Source organism: Rhinatrema bivittatum, chromosome 11 (genome assembly GCF_901001135.1).
Source record: "Rhinatrema bivittatum chromosome 11, aRhiBiv1.1, whole genome shotgun sequence".
NCBI classification, from domain to species: domain Eukaryota; kingdom Metazoa; phylum Chordata; class Amphibia; order Gymnophiona; family Rhinatrematidae; genus Rhinatrema; species Rhinatrema bivittatum.
In genome coordinates, this window is record NC_042625.1 from 74530752 (window position 1) to 74557087 (window position 26336).

At 44.7% G+C, this 26336-nt stretch overlaps 3 protein-coding genes across 5 annotated transcripts in view; all 3 read left to right on the plus strand.

Annotated features, from left to right (window-relative positions):
• LOC115072973 (cytochrome P450 2F2-like) overlaps positions 1–26336 on the plus strand; it is an 80631-nt gene that overhangs the window by 28349 nt on the left and 25946 nt on the right. For all 3 annotated transcript variants that reach the window (XM_029571036.1, XM_029571035.1, XM_029571037.1), the window contains 5 exons: positions 2164–2370; positions 9070–9232; positions 19666–19815; positions 21523–21683; positions 22623–22799. In XM_029571036.1, coding sequence (XP_029426896.1) covers positions 2194–2370; positions 9070–9232; positions 19666–19815; positions 21523–21683; positions 22623–22799 — 828 coding nt within the window. In that variant the 5' untranslated portion in view covers positions 2164–2193. The remainder of the gene's footprint in view (positions 1–2163; positions 2371–9069; positions 9233–19665; positions 19816–21522; positions 21684–22622; positions 22800–26336) is intronic.
• LOC115072975 (cytochrome P450 2F3-like) overlaps positions 1–26336 on the plus strand; it is a 175214-nt gene that overhangs the window by 16934 nt on the left and 131944 nt on the right. The gene's annotated exons all lie outside the window — the stretch shown is intronic.
• Positions 1–26336, plus strand: part of LOC115072974 (cytochrome P450 2F2-like) — a 107241-nt gene that overhangs the window by 4063 nt on the left and 76842 nt on the right. The window lies entirely within an intron of this gene.

Below are 26336 nucleotides of genomic sequence, written 5' to 3' on the forward strand. Positions count from 1 at the left end.
GGTAGAAGAGGGTCTATGGCTGCTATCCCCAGAGCTCTGTCCCTATGAAACTCACATGAGCAGCTTCTGGCTTACATTCTTGTTCTCCTGTTTGGCTTTCAGCTTAATCTCCCGTACGGCAGCGCTCACAGCAACTCCTCAGCAGACTCTTTAGTGAAGATAATGATAGGCATGCAGGGATCTTTGGCACAACTGTACAAGCTAGGGCTCTTCAGCTGGGAAAAGAAATGGCTAAGGGGAGTTCATAAAATCATGAGTGGGGTGGAACCGGTAAATAAAAATGGTTATTTATCCTTTCAAAAAATGCTAAAGCAAGAGGACACACCTTGACTCAACCAGCAGATTTAAAATAAATGGAAGAATATATATTTTTTTACTCCATGCGCAATCAAGCTGTGGAATCTGTAGCCAAAGAGAACAGGGCTTAAAGGTGATTCGGACAAGTTCCTGGAGGAAAAAGACATAACACATTATTACCCAGGTAGACTAAAGAAAGCTATTGCCATCTCTGGGCATGAGTAACAGGAAATAAATCAACGTAACGAGATGTGCCAGATACTTGTGACCTGGGCTGGGAATTGTCAGAGACTGAATGCTGGGCTTAATGGACTGTTTTCTGATCAGCACGGCATTTCTTATGTTCTCATGACCCCAGGTCTTCATAGATATTCAGAGTGAGTCCTGGTATTGCTTCTGTTCCATCTATTGACAGAGTTGTAGTTTTATTTTCTAAGGAATACAGGACTGGAAAGCCAAAAAAACAATGGAACAAGCCAGCCTTGTCCTTGATGAGATCTCTGGCAACACTTTTGATTAATAGGGAACTCACATAGTAGAGCAGCGATTCTCATCCGATGTGTTGGCAAGCACCAGCAGGTGTGTCTCTGCTCCCGGCGTCTCACTGCCTCGGTCGTGCCTCCCTGTTCCCTGCCCCCGCGGGTCAATGGCAAGCCTCCTCTATTCTTCCTGCCCCCGCACAGACCGATCGGAGGCCTCCTCCCTTCTACCTGCCAGTGGGAGTAGGAAGAAGGGAGGAAGCGTCTGATTGGCCGGTGAGGCAGGAGGAAGGGACATAGCATAGGCTGTGGGTGGGGGGTTGGGAGGAGTGTCAGTGTCAAAGTGAGGCTGCCACAGGAGCTCATCCCCGTGGAGGTGAAGAGGAAACCTGACACAAATGAAGCAAGGCCGCCATGGGATCCCATCCCCATGGTGGCGAAGAGGAAGCCTGACCCTGGCCAAGCAAGACCGTCACGGGAGCCCATCCCCATGGCGGTGAAAAAGAAGTCCCACTGGAGTAAAGCTGTGGCGGAACTGGAGCCCATCTCTGCAGCGAAGGAAGAGGTTTGACGGTGAGGCCCGGTGCATGCATGTGAGAACGGGAGCCTGGGTGTGGGTGTGAATGGGAGCCTGGGTGAGGGCTGGTGTGTGTGGGTGTGAATGGATACCTGGGTGAAGGCTGGTGTGTGTGGGTGTGAATGGGTGCCTGGGTGAGGGCTGGTGTGTGTGTGGGTGTGAATGGGTACCTGGGTGAAGGCTGGTGTGTGTGGGTGTGAATGGGTGCCTGGGTGAGGGCTGGTGTGTGTGGGTGTGAATGGGTACCTGGGTGAAGGCTGGTGTGTGTGGGTGTGAATGGGTGCCTGGGTGAGGGCTGGTGTGTGTGAGTGTGAATGGGTACCTGGGTGAGGGCTGGTGTGTGTGGGTGTGAATGGGTACCTGGTTGAGGGCTGGTGTGTGTGGGTGTGAATGGGTGCCTGGGTGAGGGCTGGTGTGTGTGGGTGTGAATGGGTACCTGGTTGAGGGCTGGTGTGTCTGGGTGTGTATGTGAGTGAGTGACTGGTTCTGGGCCCTAAGAAGAGGATCGTGAGGACAGAGCTTCAGCAGCCGCTGCTGTTTCTGGTGAGTGCTTTTGGCCTGCAAGAGAAAGGAGTAGGAGAGTTGCTGGAGAGGGTAAGTAAAGGTGTCTTTTTAAGTTTATTTTTCTTGATTGACTGCCATTTTAATTATTGGTTATTATGATGCGGGAGTGGCATTTTTAATCATTCCTTCCATTTCAAAGCCTGAATAATATTCCAGTATCTGGACAACATTTGGGGGGGGGGAGGTGTTAGAATATTACTTCTCCTTTGTTTGAGGCCCAGCACTTGAGTGCATTCTGTTTTGCAGGTTTAGAGACGTTTCTCAGTGCTTTCCAGGATGGATTTTGGGGCTGTGTTGTTTCTCTTGCTGATCGCCTGCATCTCCTACATGATTGTGATGTACGGAAAAATGCTGCAGAAAAGGGGTCAGCTCCCCCCCGGCCCGATGCCTCTCCCAATTATAGGCAACTTGCTGCAGGTGAACACTGATAACATCGCCAAATCTCTCATCGCAGTAAGTGGGATTTATTAATTCCTTGTATATTGTGCTAAGATGTAATAAATCTTGATTGGGTGTGCAGTTAAAGTAAATGGATTTTGTCCCCATTCCTTAGGTGTGTCTCAAGCCCTGAGGAGAATTACTTATTATAAGCTAAAGCGTCTGTTTTAAATTCTAACATCATTTTTTGCTTTCTTGAAGTTCTTTGGCATAGAAGAGTCCACACTATCCTTTTCAGTAGCACTAATACTTGGTTTTAATGATCAACTGTGGCACATTCTGTTCTGGTTTACAATTCATTTAATCATTAAGTTATAGTCAGATAATGCTTCCCAAACTTCCCATCCTAATCTTTATCCTGCTCCTTAACACCCTGCTACAGCTGGACAAGAAAGGTCCATGGCCATTGGCTGGAAGGCAGAACTGGATCTTGATTTCCTGGACACAGAAGAGAAAGCATTTGGTTGATTTTAAGAAAAATAAACAACCCCCACCCCCCCCGGATTGCCTTATAATCTTGCACATTGTGTAAATTGTACAACGTCCATACACAGAGAACGTTCACGATAAATTAATTAAATCTGAAGTATCCAGAAAGAAGCAACCCACAAAACAATATCTTATAGCAAACTATGGATGCGGCTGTTGGCTGAATTTTATCTGACTCCTGGTAGCGATAGCAAAAGGAGTGCTATCAGGCCCTTGGCAGCAATGGCAGAAGGAGCTCGATCCAGCCTACAGTGGCAGTGGTGGGAGCTTGTTTCGCCACTGCCAGCAGCTAACTGAAGTGTAAGTGGCCGCATATCAGAATAGATTGGACAAGACCTGCCAGTGCAAGGCAACCCCAGATTGTCCGCATTATGAATTGCAGGCTTTAGCATGGCTCATGTGGACGGGGCTAGTTAGGGTGAAGACATGGGTAGAGGATGCAATGCAGCTAGGAAGAGTTTTGACTGCTCTGGAGAGTGGTACAGGCCACGGGGGGGAAGGCCTGGGCAGTATCAAGCTGTGCTTTCTGTGGAGCTGCTGGGGATTAGCAGGGCACCCACAGGCAAGGAGTGGGGATTATTTCCCATCAGCCCACAAGTTTATCAGAACCAAAAATCCAGAACAGCCCCACCTGGCCCCATCTTTCCCTTTCTCCGCATCCCATCCTGACCTCAAGTTGCAGGTTGAAACCACCACTGACCCTGCAGCAGAAAATCCAGCAAAATTCATTGCTAAGTCTACGAGCCCTTGTGCTCAACAGACCCTGTGGTAGCCCCACCTCTGGCATTGGTTTCCATGCTGACTGAAAATAGACAAAGCCCGGTGCTGAATTTTGCCAGTGTAGCTGCTGCTGTGGTGTTAACACCAGGGAGGCAACAAGTCTGAAGAACAGCATGGCAGACATGCCAAGTGTCATACATTATATGTGAGAGACACGTCAGGAGGGTGTCGCATGCTTTCACTCTGTGGGCCAGATATTGGATAAGAGAGGAAGAAAAGGTACTTTGAGTGTGGCAAGATTGCCAGTTTTGGAGAAATGTGGAAACACTACTGACACTATCTGCCACAACACTTCCCCAGCATCTGAAATCACCAAAAGGGCCAGAAATTGTCCCTCCTCAAACCCTCTTAGCAAACAACTCTGAGGGCCTTTCTCGTTTTTTCCCGTCCTCTCACTCCCCCACTTAGCAAACTCAGAGTGACACCCCCACCCTGCCCTCTCGATATTTTGAAAGTGTCTGTGTCCCTTCTCTTGAAAATTTTGGGAACCCCCTATCTTATAGTAAATTTTCTGAAAGGGAAACATTTAAAATAAAAATGTTTACACTGTAATCTCTTCATTGAGCTTAATATTTAAATATTTGTGTAGGGATTCTGTCAGCTCCCAGTAGAAGTTACAGAAATACCATTTGTGTGTGGAGAAAACAGACTAATTGTTACTACTGGGGGAATTATGCACCTAAAAACTGAAAATTCTGTGCACGCTTTCTATAAATTCTACAAAATTCTGCACCTGAGTGTCCATGGTGGGAGTCTGTTCACTGCATGGGCTCTGATGCAACTGCACCAATTGTACCCCAACTACCTCCACGCTGATTGCAGTGGAAGTGACTTGTCCAATGGTCCAGAGGCTGCATCATGAACTATCAGAGGCTTCCTATGCGGGACTGTATCAAAAGCTTTGCTGAAATTCAGGAAGTGCACTCGATGTGATCTACTTGGATTTCAGCAAAGCTTTTGATGCGGTCCCGCATAGGAGGCTTGTGAATAAAATGAGAAGCATGGGAGTGAGCGCCAAGGTGATGGAGTAGACTACAAACTGGTTGACTGATAGGAGACAACATGTAATGGTAAATGGAACCTGCTCTGAAAACAGAACATGTTAAGTGGAGTATCTTTGGGATCGGTGATGGGACTGGTTGTATTCAATGTCTTTGTGAGCAACATTGCAGAAGGGAAAGAAGGGAAAGTTTGTCTATTTGCGGATGATACTAAGATCTGCAACAAAGTGGACACGTCTGAAGGTGTAGAGAATGAAAAGAGATTTAAGAAAGCTTGAAGAGTGGTCGAAGATTTGACAGCTGGGATTCAATCCATACAAACCCAGTTTAGCGCTAAAGGAAGTAAGGATCAATGAAACGCGCAGCCATCACCCATCAAGAAAAAGAACACACATCTGGACGATTTGAAGCTTCAGATCTCAGTGGATGCACATTTTCATTTTTTTGGCTTCGCTGTTCTTATTCTCTGATAAGCTTTCACTGCTGTAACCTAGATTAGAACAATGGATGTATTATGTGATGGGCTGTATTACTGCAGACTCGCGAATTCCTTTCCAGAACTGCAAGTCCCAGCAGCCTCTCCTGCAGAACATGGGAGAAGTTTCACGAAAGTTCCAGGGTGTCTAGGGAGGGGGTCAGTAGCCCCTTCAGCCGGAATATGCTCCCTCAGCAGTGCTTAGAACGCATGTGTAAAAGATAAGAACTGTAAAGTGCATAAGAGTCTGCTCCTGAAGGGGAGGGGCATGCAGTTGTACTAAGCCTTTGTCTTAGCTGCATCTTGCTGGCAATAAAAGTCTATCTTTACGGATCAGTTGTCTGGACCTCCTTACTGACTTTTAGAGACGGTTACACTTTCACCCAATAGCCAGCTGACTTCAAAAAGAATATGAAGAAGTTTCACTGAGACCTGAAGGCCACCAAATACAAGACGTTCCTCAAGGATGAATTAGATTACTCTAAGGGGTTCATTTACCCCTGGATATCCTCAACCTGTTCTTCATGCAAATGTGTAACTTTTGACAGCTCCTCTGACTCTTCTGGCGATGAACTATGCACTGCTATTCATCATCTCTCTACTACATCATCTGTTCCCTTGTCATCTGCTGTTCCCCCTGACCCCTTTTTTTAGATCAACCACAGGATACCAGACACCAACAGGTTTCCAGTGTTCTTCGCAATTTTCTGAGCCGTCCCAGACAGCAAAGTCCACCTCGCACACATTGGGTGATGCGTTCAAAACTTGCTATAAACAACCCATGGCAGTAGCCCACTACTCTGAGCTTGCAGATTACTTAGTGTTTAATCTCTCATCTAGACAACTTTCTCTCCTTGATGTCCAGGTGCTTCAAAACGGTTTATCTTTTGTTCCTACTAATAGATATAATCCTTTTAAGTATGGATACATCTGCAAAAGGTTTTCCAGCTCCTACAGCTGAAACTGTTTTTCTCCACACAAATACCAAGTGCTGATACTTCAATTATTTGTAGAAGATCATGGTGGGTCCTCCTGGGCCCTGTCCACCCCCTTTTGAAAACACTTGAACATCTTGAGTTACATCATCTCTCTATGATTGATAACAATAAATTTTTTAAGTTTCAGAATGTCTCAAGCCTTGAATGCCTTGCCATTAAATATCTGGCCTCTGATCACACTACTGTGATTAAGCCCACTGAGAAAGGGGGAGGGGTGTTGGTGCTGGACCATGTGGATTAAATTCATGAAACAGCATCATTCACCATTCAGATCTCTCAGCTTGAGTCAGGTTTGTCCTGTCATTACCTTACTGAACACGAGGCTGACTTTTTGATCGAGAAACATCACCTCACACCTGTCTTCTACATTCTCCCAAAGATTCACATGACCTTAGTGAATCCCCCAGACATCCTATCATTTCCAGGATTGGTTCCCTCCTTGAGCCTCTCTTTATCTTTGTCAACAGGTTCCTACAACCCTTTATGCCCCTGATCCTCTTGTTTGTTCGTGATTTGATTCATCTTATCACTTTGCTAAAACAGCTCACGCTATCTGATTCATTGTGATTTTTAGCTACTGTAGACATTGAATCCTTATATTCAAACATCCCTCAGCTCGATGCCATTTCGATAGTCAGGACCTCCCTTGAGCAGCAATAAGGCTACTGCTGTAGACCTACTGACTTTCTAGTTTCCCTTACTAGTGTTGCCTTGAGGAACAATTTTTTCACTTTTCAATGGATTCCACCTTTCATACTTCACCAGCACGTGGAGGGGATCAATCAACTTGCTTTATACCAATGGAAAGGGAGACATATCAATTTAAACACTGACTTAATTGGATTTACCATCTAAACCATAATAAAGACATTGAGAAGTCACACATTTATTTAAAGCAATTGTACCATTTACAAGTGAATTAAGTTGCTGTAAAGACTTCATCATTTCACATCTTATCAGCAAAAAATATTGTTGGAAACCAAAGTCAGCGTCCAGTGACTAATACTCATGTGTGCTGTTATCATCACTGCCATGTGTAAAGATTGGGATCTGAGGTTGCAGTGTGAAGGGCCTTCAAAATAATCTTTCACCCCCACTCAGGGAACCCTGCAAATAACATCTGACATTCTAGGAGTGTTCCATTTAAAACTATGATTTGAGATATGGCCTCTGGACCCACTAACTGAGTTCAACTAGCCTAGGAATTTACATTTGAATTGATGGTTATGATATATAAGGCACAGAGCAGGAAAAGAACCTTCTGCTGCCAATCCTGTAATCATATATCCATTAAATGTGTTTGATCTTATCTTTTTAAATGAAAACTTTGTATCCAGAAAAAAAACCACGCTTATTAGAAATCTAAAATTCATTGCTGTTAATGTCATACACTGAGTGTATTCCTACAATTCCTGCTATCAAAGTCCTAAGTCTCCACACATTAAAATTATCCTTTTTAAAACACTGTGGGGTAGATTTTATAAATTTACGCGCGTGCGTACTTTTGTTCGTGCACCAGGCACGAACAAAAGTACGCTGGATTTTATAAGATAGGCGCGTAGTCGTGCGTATCTTATAAAATCCGGGATTGGCGCGCGCAAGGGGGTGCACATTTGTGCAACCTGCGCGCGCCGAGCCCGGCGCGCGCTGCCTGCTCCCTCCAAGGCCGCTCCGAAATCGGAGCGGCCTCGGAGGGGAACTTTCCTTCCACCTCCCCTCACCTTCCCCTCCCCTCCCTTCCCCTACCTAACCAACCCCCCCCCGGCCCTATCTAAACCCCCCCCACCTTTGTTGGCAGATTTACGCCTGCCGAAAGCAGGCGTAAATCTGCGCGCGCCAGCGGGCTGCTGGCGTGCCATTATCTGACCCAGGGGCTGGTCCGGAGGTCTTGACCACGCCCCTGAGCCAGCGTCACGCCCCGACACGCCTTCTGCCCTGCCCCGAAATTCGTGCCACCCACCCGACACGCCCCCTTTGCAAAGCACCGGGACTTACGCGCGTCCCGGGGCTTGTGCGCGCAGCCGAGTCTATGCAAAATAGGCTTGGCGCGTGCAGAGGGGGTTTGGGGTAGGTTTTCGGGGGGTACGCGCATATCTTACGCGCATACCCCTTTGAAAATCTACCCGTTTGGGAGGCCCAAAATTGATTTGGAGGGGGCTAGGCCCATTGCCATGTGCAACCGCAGCCCTGCTAATGTGGGAAAATAAGCTACACCTAAAGAAGTGTACTGAGGTTTCCCATGTTAGGAGGGACATATTCCACCTGGATGATGAATCTAGCATTAATACCTAAAGAGGTTATTTGCATACTTAAAAAATAATTTGCATATACGTAGGCACTACTGTCCACAGTCATGGTAACTTACATGAAAACTATGTGTTTTACTGTCCTTAATATAGGGGCGTTAGCTAACACCTGCATTAACATGTGTTACATGTAGGCATTAGTACATAGGCCCCTGAGTTTTGAAGAAACCAGACCAGGACTTTAATTTAGCAATAAAAAATATCTAAATACTAGCTGACAAAAATATTTAAGGGGCAATGATGCCAACACCCTTGTCCTGGCCCGACTGGAGCACCCTTCCCCTTTTCTTCCTTCCTGTCAAGCTCTGGCACCCTCTGTCTTTCAGCTGGTCAGTCCCTATGGCCCCCATGGTCCCACACCCTTCTAATCTCTTCCAGCTGGGGATTTCTTTGCTTCCATCCAGGGTCTCAGTCCCGTGGCTTTACAAGGAGCAAGTTAGCACAAGCTCATTGCAAAGTTATATGCATTTAATGATAAAAAGTGCTCCTTTGCAATCAGAGCCACAAAGGCAGCTCCTCTAGAGATGCCTCGGACAGCCCTAAGTGTGTTATAGATATAGATGCTCCTGCAGATGCTTATAAGGTTGCTTCCAGTGCTCATGTGTAGCTCCCCCTCACTTTAAGATATAAAGTTATTCTATGTCTAGTTCTTTGTCTTTCCACAGCTAAGTAAGAAATATGGCCCTGTGTTCACGATTCATTTGGGCTCAAAGCCCAGATTGATTCTATGTGGATATGAGACCGTGAAAGAGGCTCTGATCGACCAAGCAGAGGAGTTTGGAGGAAGAGGGCCCTATCCAGTCTTTTTCAATTTCACCAAGGGAAATGGTAAGACAATAGGGATGGTCTAGACCAGGAATAACCCAACTCCAATTTAAGTTCACATTAGTCCACTTTGGCTCTGTTTCCACTGATTTTTCCCAACCCGATCTTATCTATCTCTCTCCTATCTCTACCAATAACAGAGATGGGGGAACAGATTATTTAATAGACAGAATGTGGAATCATTTCCTAAGTTGTGCCTGATATCATTAAATACTAAATACTCTACTATCCACTATAGAAAACCCTGCCCAAGCGACGACCTCATCACAGCCAACTCAAATGACATCAGCAAACTGGATCTGACTCAGAATCTGCATTCTCATCCTGGCACCAAATCACTAGTAATATTGCTGACAAACTATGCCCTTTACACTCCAAGAAAATTAACCACTCACCTAACCCCAAGGAACCCTGGTAAACCCCAGAATTAAAGACACTGAAACGTAACCTTAGAAAATTAGAAAAGAACTGGTGTAAAGATCCATCAGCTGCACAAATGGCCAAATACAAACACGCCCTGCACATATACCGTGAAAACATCCTAAAAAGCAAACGGGATTTTCACGCGCAACGCATACTTGAATTCCACTTCAACCCCAAAGCACTATTCAAATATGTAGCCAACCTAACCAAAACCTCCCCCCACCTATCCCTGACGAAGAAGCTGCAAACAAATGCCAGGACTTAGCCCAATTCTTCCATGATAAAAAAGCAAAAATCATGACACAATTTCACACAACCCCATCTCTATCATCACCAACCACACCCAAGACCCACACAATAGCATCACAAGCAACCCTGAACTCCTTTGAGAACACCACCCCCTCTGAAATCGAATCATGTCTGAAAGAAATGAGGCCATCCTCACACCCATACACCATACCCACCAAACCCCTCCTCGCTATCCCTAGCACTAAATCCCAACCATTAGCCCAAATTATTAATAGATCTCTCACACTGGGACAAGTCCCCTCGGCGTTAAAGCAAGCAGTGATCAAACCCATTCTTAAGAAACCCACACTAAACCCAAATGAACCTACAGACTACCGCCCAGTCTCCAACCTCCCTTTCATATCAAAAGTTATGGAAAAAATAATTAACCTCCAGCTTACGGAATACCTAGAAAGCAACAATATCCTATCCAATTCACAATATGGTTTCCGTAAATTCTTCAACACTGAAACCTTCCTATTATCACTATCCGACCACCTCCTCAAAGGATTAGATAAAGGCCACTCATTCATACTCGCACTCCTAGACATATCAGCGGCCTTCGACACCATAAATCACAACTCACTACTCGATCGGCTATCTGAACTTGGTATCGCAGGAACCCCACTCCGCTGGTTCACCTCTTACCTAAAAAACAGGCAATATAAAGTCAGAATAGGTAACCAAGAACCCAAGGCATTCAATCTACTACAAGGAGTCCCCCAAGGCTCCTCTCTATCCTCCACCCTGTTCAACATCTATCTTCTGCCCCTCTGCAACCTCCTCTCAGATCTTGGCCTCAAACACTACATATACGCAGACGACGTACAAATCGTCATCCCAATCACAGATTCCCTACCTAAAGCCATCAAAACATGGGAAACCTCACTTGCTACCATCAGCAAATTCCTGTCTAGTCTCAACCTTGCAATCAACACTTCAAAAACAGAAATCTTATTAATAACTCCTCCCTACAACCATATCATCCCTACTCAACACAACACTCCCCTAAATTCAATCCCTACAACTTAACATGCAAGGAATCTAGGAGTCATCATAGATGATCAACTCAACCACAAAAAATTCATTAACACCCTCAAGGAATGTTACTTCAAGCTGCAAACCCTAAAAAAACTGAAACCACTCTTACATTTCAACGATTTCCGGACAATACAGTCTACAGAATTCGCTAAAATAGACTACTGCAACTCACTACTCCTTGGCCTTCCGAAAAACACCATTTCCCCCCTCCAATTGCTACAGAACGCAGTTGCATGCATCCTCACCAATACACGCAAGAACGAAACACATAACCTCACTCCTCAAAGAACTACACTGGCTACCTATCCAGCATCGCATACATTACAAAACCCTCACAATAATACACAAATCCCTACACAATCCAGATATGAACTGGCTCCATAACTCCTTCACCTTCCGCAACACAAACAGACCCACCCGTTCACACTACCAAGCAACCTTAAACATTCCCTTACCCACTACAATGCCACCAAAGAACGCGCCCTATCCGTTGCTGGCCCCACACTCTGAAACTCTATGCCCGCTGACATACGCCAAGAACACTGCCTGCACAAATTTAAACAAAAACTAAAAACTTGGCTCTTCACACAAGCATACTCGTGATCTCAAATACACTACACTGCATCCTATTATACTGCATCCTATTCCACCCCGACTCCCTGCCCCCACATTAACCTACGCCCCCTTCACTTACCTCATCACCCACCACACAGTAGCGCTACTCACAGAGAATACTAAACATCCACAAATATGACCTTTCTCTCCATACCCGAATTTATCCTACTGATAATCCTCGGCATACAACCCCAGGGGTAGATTTTTTAAAAATGCGCGTTCGCGTACTTTTGTTGGCGCACCAGTCGCAAACAAAAGTACGCTGGATTTTAGTAGATACGCGCGTAGCCGCTAAAATCCAGGATCGGCGGGCACAAGGCTGCCGATTTTGGGCAGCCGGCGCGCGCCGAGCCGCGCAGCCTGCCTCCGTTCCCTCCGAGGCCGCTCCGAAATCGGAGCGGCCTCGGAGGGAACTCTCTTTCGCCCTCCCCTCACCTTCCCCTCCCTTCCTCTACCTAACCCACCCCCCCGGCCCTATCTAAACCCCCCTCCTACCTTTGTCCACGGATTTACGCCTCACGGAGGGAGATGTAAATCCACGCGCGCCAGCGAGTCGCTGGTGCGCCGAGACGCGACCCGGGGGCGGTTCCGGAGGGCGCGGCCACGCCCCGGACCGCCCCGGGCCGAAACCACGCCCCCGCCTTTAGCGACCTTGGGCAAGTCACTTTACCCTACATTGCCTCAGGTACAAAACTTAGATTGTAAGCCCTCTGGGATAGGGAAATATCTACAGTACCTGAATGTAAACCGGTGTGATATCTCAGATTGAATGTCAGTATATAAAAATTATAAATAAATAAATAATTTATAATAATTTCCAGCATTATAATTATCATTATACATTCAAAGAGGTCTTATCTTTGGAACGCACTCAAAAGTTTTACAAATATAGAAACATAGAAATGACGGCAGAAGAAGACCAAACGGCCCATCCAGTCTGCCCAGCAAGCTTCACATTTTTTTCTCATACTTATGTTTCTCTTAGCTCTTTGGTTCTATTTCCCTTCCACCCCCACCATTAAAGTAGAGAGCAGTGATGGAGCTGCAACCAAGTGAAATATCAAGCTTGATTAGTTATGGGTAGTAGGGGAAGTAGGGGAAGTAACCGCTGCAATAAGCAAGCTAAACCCATGCCCATCTGCTTTACCCAGACCGTGCCATTCAGCCCTTATTGGTTGGTTTTCTTCTCCCCTGCCGTTGAAGCAGGGAGCTATGCTGGATATGCTTGTAGTATCAGTTTTTCATCTCCCCTGCCGTAGCAGGAAGCCATAGCAAGGAAGAGACATCTGGGGGAACACAACTGGTAGCTCCCCCTTCTCCCTTACCATTTTAGCTCCCTCACCCTCCCAGCTCCCTCCCTGCTCCCTTCCCCAGCACCCTTCTGCCTCTCTTCTGCTCCCCTCCCCAGCACCCTTCTGCTCCCTTCCCCAGCACCCTTCTGCCTCTCCCCTACCCCCCCCCTCCCTTCCTACGAACAGCCTTTCCTTGAAAGTGCCATTGCCTTAACGATCTCCTATACCCCTACCCCTACCCCCTCCTCTCCTTTCCCCTCCTCGCTCCCCCTCTCCCCTCTCCCTGCCCCTGCATTTAACATTAATATTGTAAATAAGTTCATATGTTAAGTTCTTAAGTGTACATGTATCCTTAACATCCTGATGCATATCTACTCTTAACATGGATAATCTTCATCCAGTTTCTTTTACAAAGTTGTATCCCTGCTCGTTGACTCTCTCTATCCTTGTTCCTAGTTCATTGTAATATCGTTAACTCTCTCTATCCTCGTTCATTGTAATTTCCTTTCTCAGTTAATTGTGAACCGACATGATGTGTCCTACGAATGCCGGTATATAAAAATTGTTAAATAAATAAAATAAGAGCATTAGCTCTTGTTACCAGTTGTCACCAAGGACCTGTACAAGGGGATAATCTCTTCCCTTTTCTTACTCGATATTCCTACCTCTATGCAGCCCAATAGGAGTATATTGATTTTGTTTAAATGCAACTTAAACTTTGCTCCCTGCTTCAGCAGTAGGGGGGGAAAGGGGAATTGGATTCCCGCAACAACAAGAGGTCCCCGACTTTTACAGTCTGTGGATACTGATATGCAGACATAAGGGAAAAAGTCGCTATGGCCAAGTCCAAGCACGTTAAGCAGCACTGTCTGAATTTTAAAGACTCATCATCCAGTAAAAAATGTCACTAGCTGAAATTTTTATGGGTATCGTAGAGTTTGGGGATAACTGCACAGAGCGGCAGCTCCCACCCTTAAGAGAAATATGGGAGTAACCTGCACAGAGTGGCAGTTACTATCTTGAGCTTACTGAGCAGACTGGATGGACCATTTGATCCTTTTCTGCTGCCATTTGTATGTTTCTATGCTTAGGATCCCAAGGCAGGAGGTGCCTGGATCCTGCAAGAAGGCCTGAAAAGCAAAGCAAAATTATGCTCCTCACTGCCACTTAAAAGGTAGATTTTACGACCTGCTCATTTATTTATTTACTTATTTTTATTTTTTCTATACCGACATTCCTGTAAACGTACAAATCATATCGGTTTACAATGAAACTTCAATTTCGCTCTAAGGCGGTTCATGGAACAATGATGCCAGTTAACAGAAGAAACACTAAACGTAACCTAAAACTCTAGAGACTCATTTTACCATAATCTAAAACTCATGAAACTCGTCTTAACAGTAAATACAGTAAATAATATAAATAAATCAATATAATTAATGTGTATAAATAAGCTCAGGGAACGGAGGTACAGAGGAGATGCTAGAAGGGGGAAAGAGAAGGCAAGGAAGAGGAATGCAGTGTCTAGCTGGAGAGAGGGATTGGGAGAGTTAGGAGAAAGGCGAGGGGGGAAGTGACTAGTTGTTGGATACGCTTGGGAGAGATGATTTTACAGGCGTGTATCTCTTGGAATCGCCGCACGTAGGGCTTTTAAAATTAGCCCTAAACTCTCCAAAACCCTAAAAGTACTGACCCCCAGTCTCTGTGTAGAGAGCTCATGGGCGTCTATGTGCGCGCAGTTGCTGGCGCACACATGTGGCCGCGCCAATTTTATAACATGAACTTGTAAACCTGTGCACGTTATAAAATCGGCTACTCCCGTGCACACGCGTGCATGATTTTACATCGACGCGCACATGTGCGTGCAAATCCCGTTTCAATCACGTAAGGGGCGATTTTAGTAGGTACCCGGAGCAATGCGATAGGCCCAATTCCCTCTTCCCTCCCAGTTTGCCCCTGTACAGTAGTGAACTTCCTAACCTACCTCCCTTTTACCCTACCAGCTCCAACTCCTAAAACCCTGCTAACTACCCCAGTTTTTCTGTTTTTCTACTTACCTGCAGTCCATAGCAGCCGTAGGTTACGTGTCCCTCGGATCCCAGTGTGTGCTTGTGTACTGATAGCCCTGTCCCAGCCTGCCCATGCCCCACTCAGACCCCGACCCGGTCCACCTCTTTTTTAAAAAATCCTTTATGATGCGCGTTCCGGGAGATATGTGAGTGGGTGCGGTCATCTGAAGATCCGTGCGGCTCATGTACGTACCAGCCAGGCGCGTATCTCCTGGAATCGCCGCACGTAGGGCTTTTAAAATTAACCCTAAACTCTCCAAAACCCTAAAAGTACTGCCCCCCCCCCCCCCCAGTCTCTGCGTAGAGAGCTGCTTACAAAACCTTCTTAGGGGGCTGGTCACTGCCCTCAAAGGGAGGGGCTGCATATGAATGGTATCTCCCTTCACTCTCTAACCTGCTTGCTCTAGCTAAGATAGTCAAACTAGGTCTCTAATGGTAATGAGACCGGAGGGTCCATTACACAATGGAATATAAACTGGAAAACTGCCATCAAGCAAGAGGGGAGCAGAAAGTTTGGGGGTTTAAACTTTTAAACTGTTGAGCTTGGATAGTCCAAGGACTTGAACATCATGGCCAATGTTCCCTGTCAGTTGTGTTTTCCTATGCATGCTTGTCCAGGAAAACACAGCACATGCAAGAAAAAGAAAATAGAACGGTGTTTCAAAGCACACTGCAGTGCACACAAATGTATAAACTATGTTGCACATAAGAACATTTTTGCGCATGCAGCCCATAAAAAAATTAAAGAGAACATTGACCTGCCTAGTGTGCTTAAATTCATTTATTTATTTAATGGTTTTTATATACCGATAACCATTTTCACATCATATCGGTTTACAGGGAACAATAAACAAGCCTAAATATATGGCAAAACAATTTCAGAGAACGGTTTACAGGGAACAATAAACAAGCCTAAGTATATGGAAATACAATTACAGAGAGTACGCAAATTAGAAGAGTAACTTTGTCAAATAATAGTAATAAATATATGCTCTGAAAAAGTTATAACTATAAGTAAATGTACAGGTAACATAATAACAAATAGCATATGTACTGGAGATGTAATAACACTAAATATAAGGAAAGTATAGTAACCAAGTCGATAAATAAATATGTTAAGGGGGGGAGAGAAAGAGGAGGGGGGAAGAAATAGATAGCCTAAGTACAGATTAGAGGGAAAGCTGGACTAAGTACAAATTAGCGGCAGGAGGAAAGTAGAGGATGGTGACGATTTCTGTGGCGGAGGGTGCATGTAGGCTAGGGGGAAGGCCTGTTGGAATAGCCATGTTTTTAATTTTTTTTTTTATTTCGTTGTGCAATGTTCTGTGCGGAGGTCGGGGGGCATGGCATTCCACATTGAAGGACCTGCTACTGAGCTCTTTTTTTTGTAGATGCAAGATTTGTAAGCTTAGGGGCGGGTACGCGGAGGGTTCCTTGGCAGGCCGTTCGTGTAGGTCTATTGGAGGAGTGGGGTTGGAGGGGCTCTTGAAGCCATTGGGTGTTTTCGTTCATTAGGGACTTATGTATTAGGGACAAGGTTTTGTATTGTATTCTCGAGGCGATAGGAAGCTAATGTAGGTCTTTCAGTATAGGCATAATGTGGTTGTTCTTGCGAGTGTTGGTTAGGACTCGGGCTGTGGCATTCTGTAGGAGTTGTAAGGGTTTTATGGTGGAGGCGGGGAGGCCGAGGAAGAGGGAGTTGCAATAATCGATTTTATTTATTTATTTATTTATTTATTTATTTAATAAATACTTTTCTATACCGGCATTCGTGGTTACATCAAACCGGTTTACATCTGAACTAAAGGTGGAAAATACATGAAACAGGTACTGGGGAAAGGACAACGGAGAGAAAGGCTGAGTGGTAGCAAAAACAGAGCAAAAAATGATTTGGAGAAGATTTTGGAGAAGATGATGATGTTTGGAGCACAGTGCGGAAATCAGAAAGGTGTAATGGGGCGCTAGTTTCTTCAGAACATGTAGTTTGAAGTAGCAGTCTTTTAGGGTGGCTTTGATGAATGGTTTTAAGGATAGTTCATTGTCAATCATGATACCTAGGTTTCGTGTATGTGGGACTCGGGGTTTGGGAAGCAGGGGAGGGGGTTGGAGTAGATGAGGGGGTTAGGGGAAATGACAAGTAATTCAGTTTTGTGGGGGTTAAGGTCAAGATTCATTTTTGTGAGAAGTTGATTGATTGAGGTGAGGCAGGTGTCCCATGTCTGGAGTGCTTTTTGAAGTGAGTCCGTGAATGGGATGAGAATTTGGACATCGTCCGCGTATATGTAATGGGTGATTCCTATGTTTGAGAGGAGTTTAGAGAGGGGTAACATGTAGATATTAAACAAGGTGGAGGATAATGAGGAGCCTTGGGGGATGCTGCGGTTAAGGGAAATAGGGTCAGATTCATGATTGCCTAGGGTGACCTTATAGTGTCTGTTTTTCAAGTAGGATTGTAGCCAAAGTAGTGCTATTCCAGTGATGCCAATGTCTGTGAGGAGATTAATGAGGATATTATGGTTGACTGTATCGAAAGCAGCTGAAATGTCGAGCATAGCTAAGAGATAGGAGTTGCTGTTATAAAGTCCTTTGAGTGCTTTGTCTGTCAAAGATAGTAGGAGGGTTTCTGTGCTAAGATGTTTATGAAAGCCAGATTGGGAGGTGGAGAGAATCTTGTGTTGGTCAAGATATTCCGTGAGACGGATCTTGACTAATTTTTCAGTGGCCTTAACTAGGAAGGGTAGATTAGAGATGGGTCTAAAATTGTAGAGGTCTGTGAGGTTAAGGTTGGGTGTTTTGAGAATTGGTTTGATGATTGCCTGTTTTAGGATGGTCAGTATGCTACCTTGTGCTAGGGAGCAGTTGATTAATTTGGAGATGGGTTTGGCGATTATGTTGGGGATTGAGAGTAGTAGTTTGGTGGGAATGGTTACAGAGGGGTGCGAAGAGGGTTTAATTTTCTTTAATAGGGTTTCTATTTCAGAGAAAGAGGTAGATTCAAAGACAGCAAGGGATATTGTGGAGTTGGAGGGGAGGAGGTTGGAGTTTGGGGTGTCTGGGGGAAAGTTAGTTGAGAGGGTGGAAATTTTGTTTTGGAAGAAGAGGGCTAGGTCATTACATTTGTTTTTGGAGTCAGTGTTGGTTAGGTGTGGAGATGAGACTTTGGTAAGGTCGGAGACGATGGAGAAGAGGGTTTTGGCATTAAATTGGAGGTTGTGAATTTTATGAGCGTAGAAATCCCGTTTTGTTTTTTGGATGGAGCTCCTGTAGGCATGCACGGTGGTGTAATATGTGGATTGTTGAACTGGTGAGGGGTGTTTTCGCCATTGTCTTTCTTTGTTTCTGAGGTCATTTTCTTTGTGTCTTTAATTCGAGAGTGTACCATAGTTTTTTGTTAGTGTGTGCGGGGTTTATGGTTTTTGAGGTGAGGGGGCATAGGTGGTCAGCAATGTTAAGGGTGACATTGTACCATGAGGAAATGGCATTTTCGGTGTATGAGAAGTCAATTTTGTTAGAGATATTGGTGCATGCAGATATGAGATCATCTCTAGAGCAAGTTTTGCGGTAAGTAAAGGTGTGAACTTGTGGGGGGGGGGGTATGAGGGTTATTTTTTACAGATAGAGTAGTATTTATGAGGGAGTGGTCAGACCATGGGATGGGGGAGCAAGGGGGGGAGGGGGGGGGTCAGTGTTGTGGATGCTAGAGTTCATGAAAATAAGGTCTAGGGAATGGCCTGCTTTGTGGGTAGGAGAGTGGATGATTTGTGCAAAGCCCATGGCTTCTAGTGAGTAGAAGGATTCACAGGCGGCGAATTGGGGGAGAGTGTCTATGTGGAGGTTGAAATCACCTAGTAGGATGGTAGGAAGGTCAGGGTCTAGGTTATCAGCCAAAAATTCAATTTGAGGGGATGCATTGCTTTCAAGGAGCCCTGGGGGAGTGTGTATCAGGCAGAGTTGAAGGGATAAAGATTTGCAGAGGCCAACTTCGTATTTGTGAGGGATGCTGACCTTTTGGGATGTGAGGTTAAGTTCTGTCTTGGCGACGAGGAGTATGCTGCCTCCTCTGTTTTTGGATCTAGGTAAGGAGAAATCGTAGGCGTGGATCTAGGTATGAAGAAATCGTAGGCGTGTACAGGCATTTGGTTGAGGAGGGAAATATCAGAATGTTTCAGCCAGGTTTCTGTGATAGCACAGATGTCAGGTTTAGAGTCAGAGACAGCCAAAGCTGCTATTCTGTAATGAGCACAGAGACATGGGAATGGAAAAGTAGTTGACAGATTAGGAAATTAGCCTCTTTCTGTCTCCTGAAGTTAATGGGGTTTATAATTAGGCAGAGAAACAAGCAGGGAGTTCTTGGAAGAGAAGTCCATTAATGGCTATTAATCAATTATACTTAGGGAACAGCCACTGCTATTAATTGCATCAGTAGCATGGGTTCTTCTTAGTGTTTGGGTAATTGCCAGGTTCTTGTGGCCTGGTTTTGGCCTCTGTTGGAAACAGGATGCTGGGCTTGATGGACCCTTGGTCTGACCCAGCATGGCAATTTCTTATGTTCTTATGAGTTGGAAAATACCTGGGTGTTTATGGGACATGGTCATTCCCCTTATTATTGCAGGGTGTCACAGCCAACGCAGAGCAAACCCCACATTATTAGATGGTTCTTACTGGCTTTGCTAAGAAGGCTTTTTAATTTGCTCTTTACTGCTTTCAGATTTGGCATTCAGTAATGGGAAGAAGTGGAAGGAGCTTCATAGATTCGTTTTGCAGACCATGAGAAACTTTGGCGTAGGGAAGAGGAGCATTGAGGAGCGGATCCAGGAGGAGGCTCAGTTCCTCATTACAGAACTCAGAAAAACCAAACGTATGTATTGCATTTTCATGGCTTTCAGCTAGTTGGTAGCCTTTTAGGCGCTCCCTGCTCTTTCTTCCATGGCTCCCTGCTCTTTCTTCCATGGCACACCACCATTTTACAGAATCCAAAATGACTGATGATAGATATTTACAGCAGCACTCCATTCTTATCCGAAGTTATAAGTCTTATAGAAATGTTCAATAGATGAGTTATGCAACCATTTCTCCAAGCCACTGCCATATATGGTGGACGTGATGGGAAAGATCAGACTTTTCTGAGATCAGTGTGTTCCATTGACCATAAAGCATAGAATCAGTAGATACTGGGAAAGGTCACATAGAGTTTTACAGAGACAGGAAAAGTTGAAGAAATTAATTCTTCATTCCTGAGGGCAGATTTGTATGATGTGTAACCTCTTGGATTTGGTGTCATAGCAGAAGTCCATGGGGTCACTGTTTCCCAGCTTACTCTTTTCTCTTGCTCATACCATCAAAACACCACAATAAGCCACCAAGGAAGCCAGGTGGGGAGGAGAACAAGCCTACAGGGCCATAAGCTCCTGGGGGTAGGTACCTTGCATAATCACTTACAACCAAACAGTCTCTCTCCCACTTGTATTCACATGGGTAGGTCTCTCAGCTCAGCAGGCTGGTTCATGAGGTATAAAAGAGCAGGCAGAGGCTTGGAATGGTTTTAAACAAAAAAGAATATATTGTCACTTAAAAATAAAGTCCCAACAAGAATGGCAAAATCATAAAAAAGAATAAACAGGATGGCAACTCCAAGCACTACAGTCTCTATTCAGGTCGGCCTCTGAATCAGTGTCCTAATGTCCAAGTCTCTCCCCAATCAAAAAAACTTCTCTTTAAAAGTGAAGTGGGAAACTGATGGTGGAAAAATAAATTACTTCCTTCAAAACAAGATGACAAAGACATTTCTGCAAAACTAAGGTCGTCTTCTCCTTATACGTCACTACAGTCCCCACTTTTGCTGGCAGCAAGGCAAATAGCACCCAATCCTGTCTCCTGAGATGGGGGTGAGGGCTTCCTCCTGACCTGGGAGGAGATCAAAAAGACATACACCAGCTCCTTCACAATCGAAATCCTCCGAACTCTCCTGGTGTATCCAACTGGTGCAGACCAGAGGGCTTTCTGGGATCCTCACTGACAGCAGCTTCCACTTCCAACAAAAAACCTATCAACCACACCTTCCTCATGCTCATCCCAGTTTATACAGGGGAGCTCAGCCAATCCCAAAATAAGGGGGAGTGGCCAAGCAACTGGGGAGGATCTAAAAATGCAAAAAAGGAGTGAACTTTCCTTACTCATGTATTTCTTTGTTTTTCATTTATTTGAAGGTCTGAGTTAGGGATGAGCAAACTGCTTTGGATAAAATTAGGAACCTTCAATTCTAGTGCTATAATTTTGCTGAAGGTCACAAAAATATCAAACAATCAGTTATTCTGGATTTAAATACAATTAAAAAGAACCCCTATAGTCTGCTTTAAACTTAGTTGAAATTGAGTCTTTATTGTCTGAAAAAAAAACTGAGCCAAAGTCTTTCCACTCTTATACTGTACTGGATCCAGATCTTAGGAGACTCTCCTGTCCATAGCCTCATCTACCCATACTAAACACTCTCTGCTCTTCATCGTATACATGAATGCCTACTTTAGATATATAAATGTATATATATGTCACCTGTGTTTTATCATAGAGTTGCCCTTTGACCCCACGCTAATCATTTGCCGCTCCGTCGCCAATGTCATCTTCTCCGTTGTCTTTGGGACTCGCTTCAACTATGAAGATAAAACCTTTCGGACCATCGTTAGCACGATCAATGAGAACTTTCACATAATCAGCTCTTTCTGGGGAACGGTCAGTGTTGCTAACATGTTTGCATCACAGTTTTTTGTTGTTGTATTTGGAGGAAAATGGTATTTTAATAATGAGACTAACTGTTCTTTGTTTTATTCTGTTGTACATTACCTGAAACCTAAGGTTGGGTAGGTGGCTTAAAAATAGAAATTAATAAATAAAATAAACTGTGAAGGGATGCACTCTTGAGAAGATAGGAGAAAAAGATCAAAATCAGACTTGTGGACCTCTGCAGTTCTGATCATGAATGCAAGCTAGAAGCTCCACCAGAACTATATTCTGCTTTCTGGAATATAGACACACTTGCATGCACGTGCCTACATGTATCCAGAAACAAATCACTCTTTCTGACTCTTCTTGAGCCCCCTGAAGTCTTCTGAAAATTTGGTGTGAGTTGGATGCAAACCAAAAATGTTACTAGCTAGAGTAATTGTGTAATTTCCTGCATCCCCAAATATATCCTGACATGATCCTTATGGACTACCTGATGTGTCCTGAAAATTTGGTATGGAATGGATGCGAAAAGAAAAAGTTATTAGGTGGCGTAATTGTACAGGCGTATTAATGGAACATATGGATACCAAAGAATACCCCTGTCAGAATGCTCCTATCCTCCCTTACATGTCCTGAAAATTTGGTGTGGCGTGGGTGGAAAATAAAAATGTCATTAGTTTGTCTAATTGCCAAAAAGGTATTAGTTGGTATAATCGCACAAATGTGTTTGTGGAATAGGTAGATCCCTCCCTCTGGCAAAAATTCTCCTGTCATGATCCTTGTGGACCCCCAGTATGTGGTAAAAATTTGATGTGTATTGGATGCAGCACAGATGCTGATAGGACAATGAATGGGAAAAATGTATTTACAGGGAAACAGGCAGACTGGGTGATTGCATAAGCCATCCTCCCCTCGAATATCACATCTCTCCTTTTTTCTTCCCAGATGTACAATATCTATCCAGAAATCATGGACTACCTGCCGGGACCACACAAAAAGTTGTTTGCAAATTATGAAGCACAGAAAGTCATTCTTCAGGATGCAGTCAAGGCTCATCAGGAGAAACTGGACCCCGACTCTCCCCGAGACTTCATCGATGCTTTCCTCATCAAAATGCAAAAGGCAAGATTCAGGGGATCATGCAGATTGCAATACATCTGCAACTTTTGGATAGGGAAGGGATTTCTATTCTTTTTCTTTGCTCAGTAGTGAAAGAATATTTTAAAATTTATATTCCATGAAACTTCATATTGCATTCAGGTACTATAGGTATTCCCCTGTCACCAGAGGGCTTACTAAGGACCCTTGTTATGGTTAAGCGGTGTTTGGGTGGATCCTTGAGTACTGTGGCAGATGACCACGCCCATGGGGCGGAGCCCCGTGAGGAGCCACGGTACTGGGCTAGACTCAGAACACACAAACACAGATTTAGTTCTTTATTATACAGCTTGAAGAGTACCACCAGAGGTGGCACTAGTGAGGCAGTCTGGTTGTAGCAGTCTCAGGGCCCTCAGCAGAGGGAGTCCTTCTCACCCTGTTGGTATAGTGAGGTTCCGAAGCAGGTTTTCCAACAAGGTAGTACTGTGGATGAGATAGACTGAGAATTAGAGTACTCACTAGATGTTTGCTGTAGGTATGCGATTCCACCAGGTTGAAGAACATGGTACAGGCACCGAGGCAAGAAGAGCAGGCCCTCAAAGACCGAGTACCTGTTCCCTGTAAGGCACCTGAAATAAAGCAGATGGCCCCCCGAGGAGCGGGTACCCAGGTTAGCAGTTACCCCGAAGGGCAGAGAGAGAGCTTCCAGCAGCAGCACAGAAGCAGCAGAGTAGCATAGACAGGAACGGATTCGAGTCCAATCGTACTCTTTGCTAACTCAACGAGCTAGCAAATTAGAATATGTTATATATCTGGATGGCGTGATGTCACAAAGGGAATGCCCCCGAGGTTTGCGCCAAGTTTGGAATAAAGACGTGGGTGGCGCGTGCACCCTAGTAGGTACCTGGAAGGAGCATGGCAGGAGGCTGCACCATAGCCGATCCAGGGACGTCGGAGAGGTCGACTTGTAGATGCGGCAGTAGCCATCTTTCCTAGGTAAGCGGGAGGAACAAGGTGAGGCAAACGGGGCAAAGCCGTCTAGCACCGATTGATGCAACAACCCTATTTGCTAAGCATTTTTCCCATAGACACAAAATAGGAGAAAATCTGTAGTAAATGGCCCCTAGGTTTGTACCTGAGGCAATAGAGGGTGAAGTAAGTTGCCCAAGGTTACAAGGAGGGTCAGCAGAATTTGAATGCTGGTTTCCCAGGTTTGCAGCCTGCTGCTCTAACCACTAGGCTACTCCACTCCTACTCCACCTTCTCATAGCTGAATCAGAACAGGGGTTGAGATCAAGCATCACGTGCCTTCATTCACAACCTGCAAGGGAATTTAAGCCCTATCTTTAATATCCCACTTCCTTCATTAAGCTGGCCATCATGACGACTGACCCTGGCCAAATGAAATATACCATGCTGACCTTTTGGAGCATGTAATCTTGATCTCTGAGCTTGGCCATTAGGTGCTGCCGATGGTTGAGGATTTACACCCCTTGAGAGCTTTGAATGCTGCGACTGAGCCAGGCCAGCTCAGGAAGCAGACTGAGTTCTAGCCCAGGAATTGAAATCAAGGGTTAGGTATTCAAAAGCCATTTACAGTAGATGGATAACTCACAAGGTATCTGTCTAAATGGATGATATGACATATGCAGCATCTTATCCAGCTAAATTATAGCCAGATATGATGTTATCCGGCTATAATTTATCTGGATATAAAAGGGACATCATGGGGGCTTTCTGAGGAGGGGGTCCCATTATCTGGCTAACCAGATAACTTATCCACTTAATGGCCTACTGAATATTGGCCTCCGTGTCTTTTGCAGGGTAATCCGCTTGAGATTTAACTACTCTGCATAATTTTGTATCATCTGTAAATTTGTTCCTCTCACATTATTCTGCTCTCCGTTATACTCTTGAGATTATTAGTGCTTGCAATCTTCATTTGTGGATGTTATGCTTCTCTTTGAATATGTATTTGTGCAAGAACGGTCTCACACTGAAGACCATTTGCTTGGTAGCCACATGTTCAGCTAGATGAATTTTGGAATTGCAGGTGCTTTTTTGGTATTTTCAAACAAAATAGTGAAGATTCGTACAGTTCCTTCCTTTCTTCTGACGAGGAAGGAGAAACTTGTTCTTACCTGATTATTTCCTTTCCTCGTGTCCAGCCAGACCAGTCCAGTACCCTCCCTAAGTTATTTTCTGCCAAATGTGTTTTCCCATCATTGGTTTAGAAAGAGATATTTAGTTGCATTTGCTTAGCTTGGTGGAAAGTTCTTACTTTATTTTTCAGTATGTTTATTACTGTTCATTTTTTTGCAGTTCTTGTTATTCTGTATGAAGCCAATATCCAGTGCCATTTAGCTGGATAAGTATAAAATTACTGACTAAAATGGTGCTGTTTCCACAATAATTATCCCCTTCTCAACAAAATATTGCAGTATTATCTCAGTGTTCTTTTGTCTTGCGAAAAAAGCCTGAGAGACAAAAAAGGTGCTGCTGAGGCCTAGTCAAAGTGCAATGGCCTAACACAAAAGCAAGTCACAAGTGTAGAATGATCTAAACAGAGATTCAGGATTTTTATTAACTTACACCAATTGGAGTGAAAGTGTAAGTAACTTTAGGGATGGTGCAGGGACCTATCTCATACAGGACACTTCCAGTTCCCCTCCCACTTCCATTCAGGCTTCTAAGTTCAGGAAAAAGACGTTTTTCCTCAGAATTAGACTTTTGTTTATCAGATTTGGCAGGATTTAGCATTTAGAAGAAAATTCCTGTCTCTAACATCTTGGCCACTAAGCACCAGTTTTCCCTAAATAAAGTTCTGTACCAACGGTGGTTTCAAACATGTCATAAACCTTAGCCTGCTTAATATATTAATAATTATGACCGACTTACTAACTTCAGGTGATATCCCTCTGTTCACCTCTGAAGCAGATGGTGGCTGGAGGTCTGGAGAATGTGGGCAGGGAAGAATGCTGGCTTCTGGGTCTGGTACTGGCAGAGCTGGTTGGTGGTCAGGGGCTTGTCTCTGGGTCTGACACTGGCAGAGCTACTGGGTTGCTTTCTGCTCCTCACTGCCTCAGACAGGCAGGGTATATACTCTCTCTGGTCTCCTGGCCACACTTAGTCTTCTCCCTCCTCAATAGCAGGGGGTGCTGGATTGCTTTTGGGTTTGCTCCCTTTTTCTTCCTTATTTGCCCCCTGTCTTATACTTTCCAGCTGATAAATATGCATAAATTTGTGCTTAAGCATGCAGTGGGGGAGGGACTTTGCCACATGGCAGGTCTTTTCCCCCCTCCCTTTTTCTTTGGGAGATCCTGCCAAGTATGCCAAGCTGTATGCCAGAGTAAGTGTTTTCTCCATTTCAGAATGCTCCTCCTTTATCCAAGAGTGGGGGTCCCTCTGACCTCTGGACTTCCCTTGGCTGGTCTATGACTCCTGCTTATGAGCTTAAGTGGCTACGTTCTTCTCTGCCTTGGTTCTATTTACCAGGCTCTTATAAACAGGTAGATCCTGATAAATATCCTTCAGTGCTGGTTTAAAATTCTCATCTGCCCA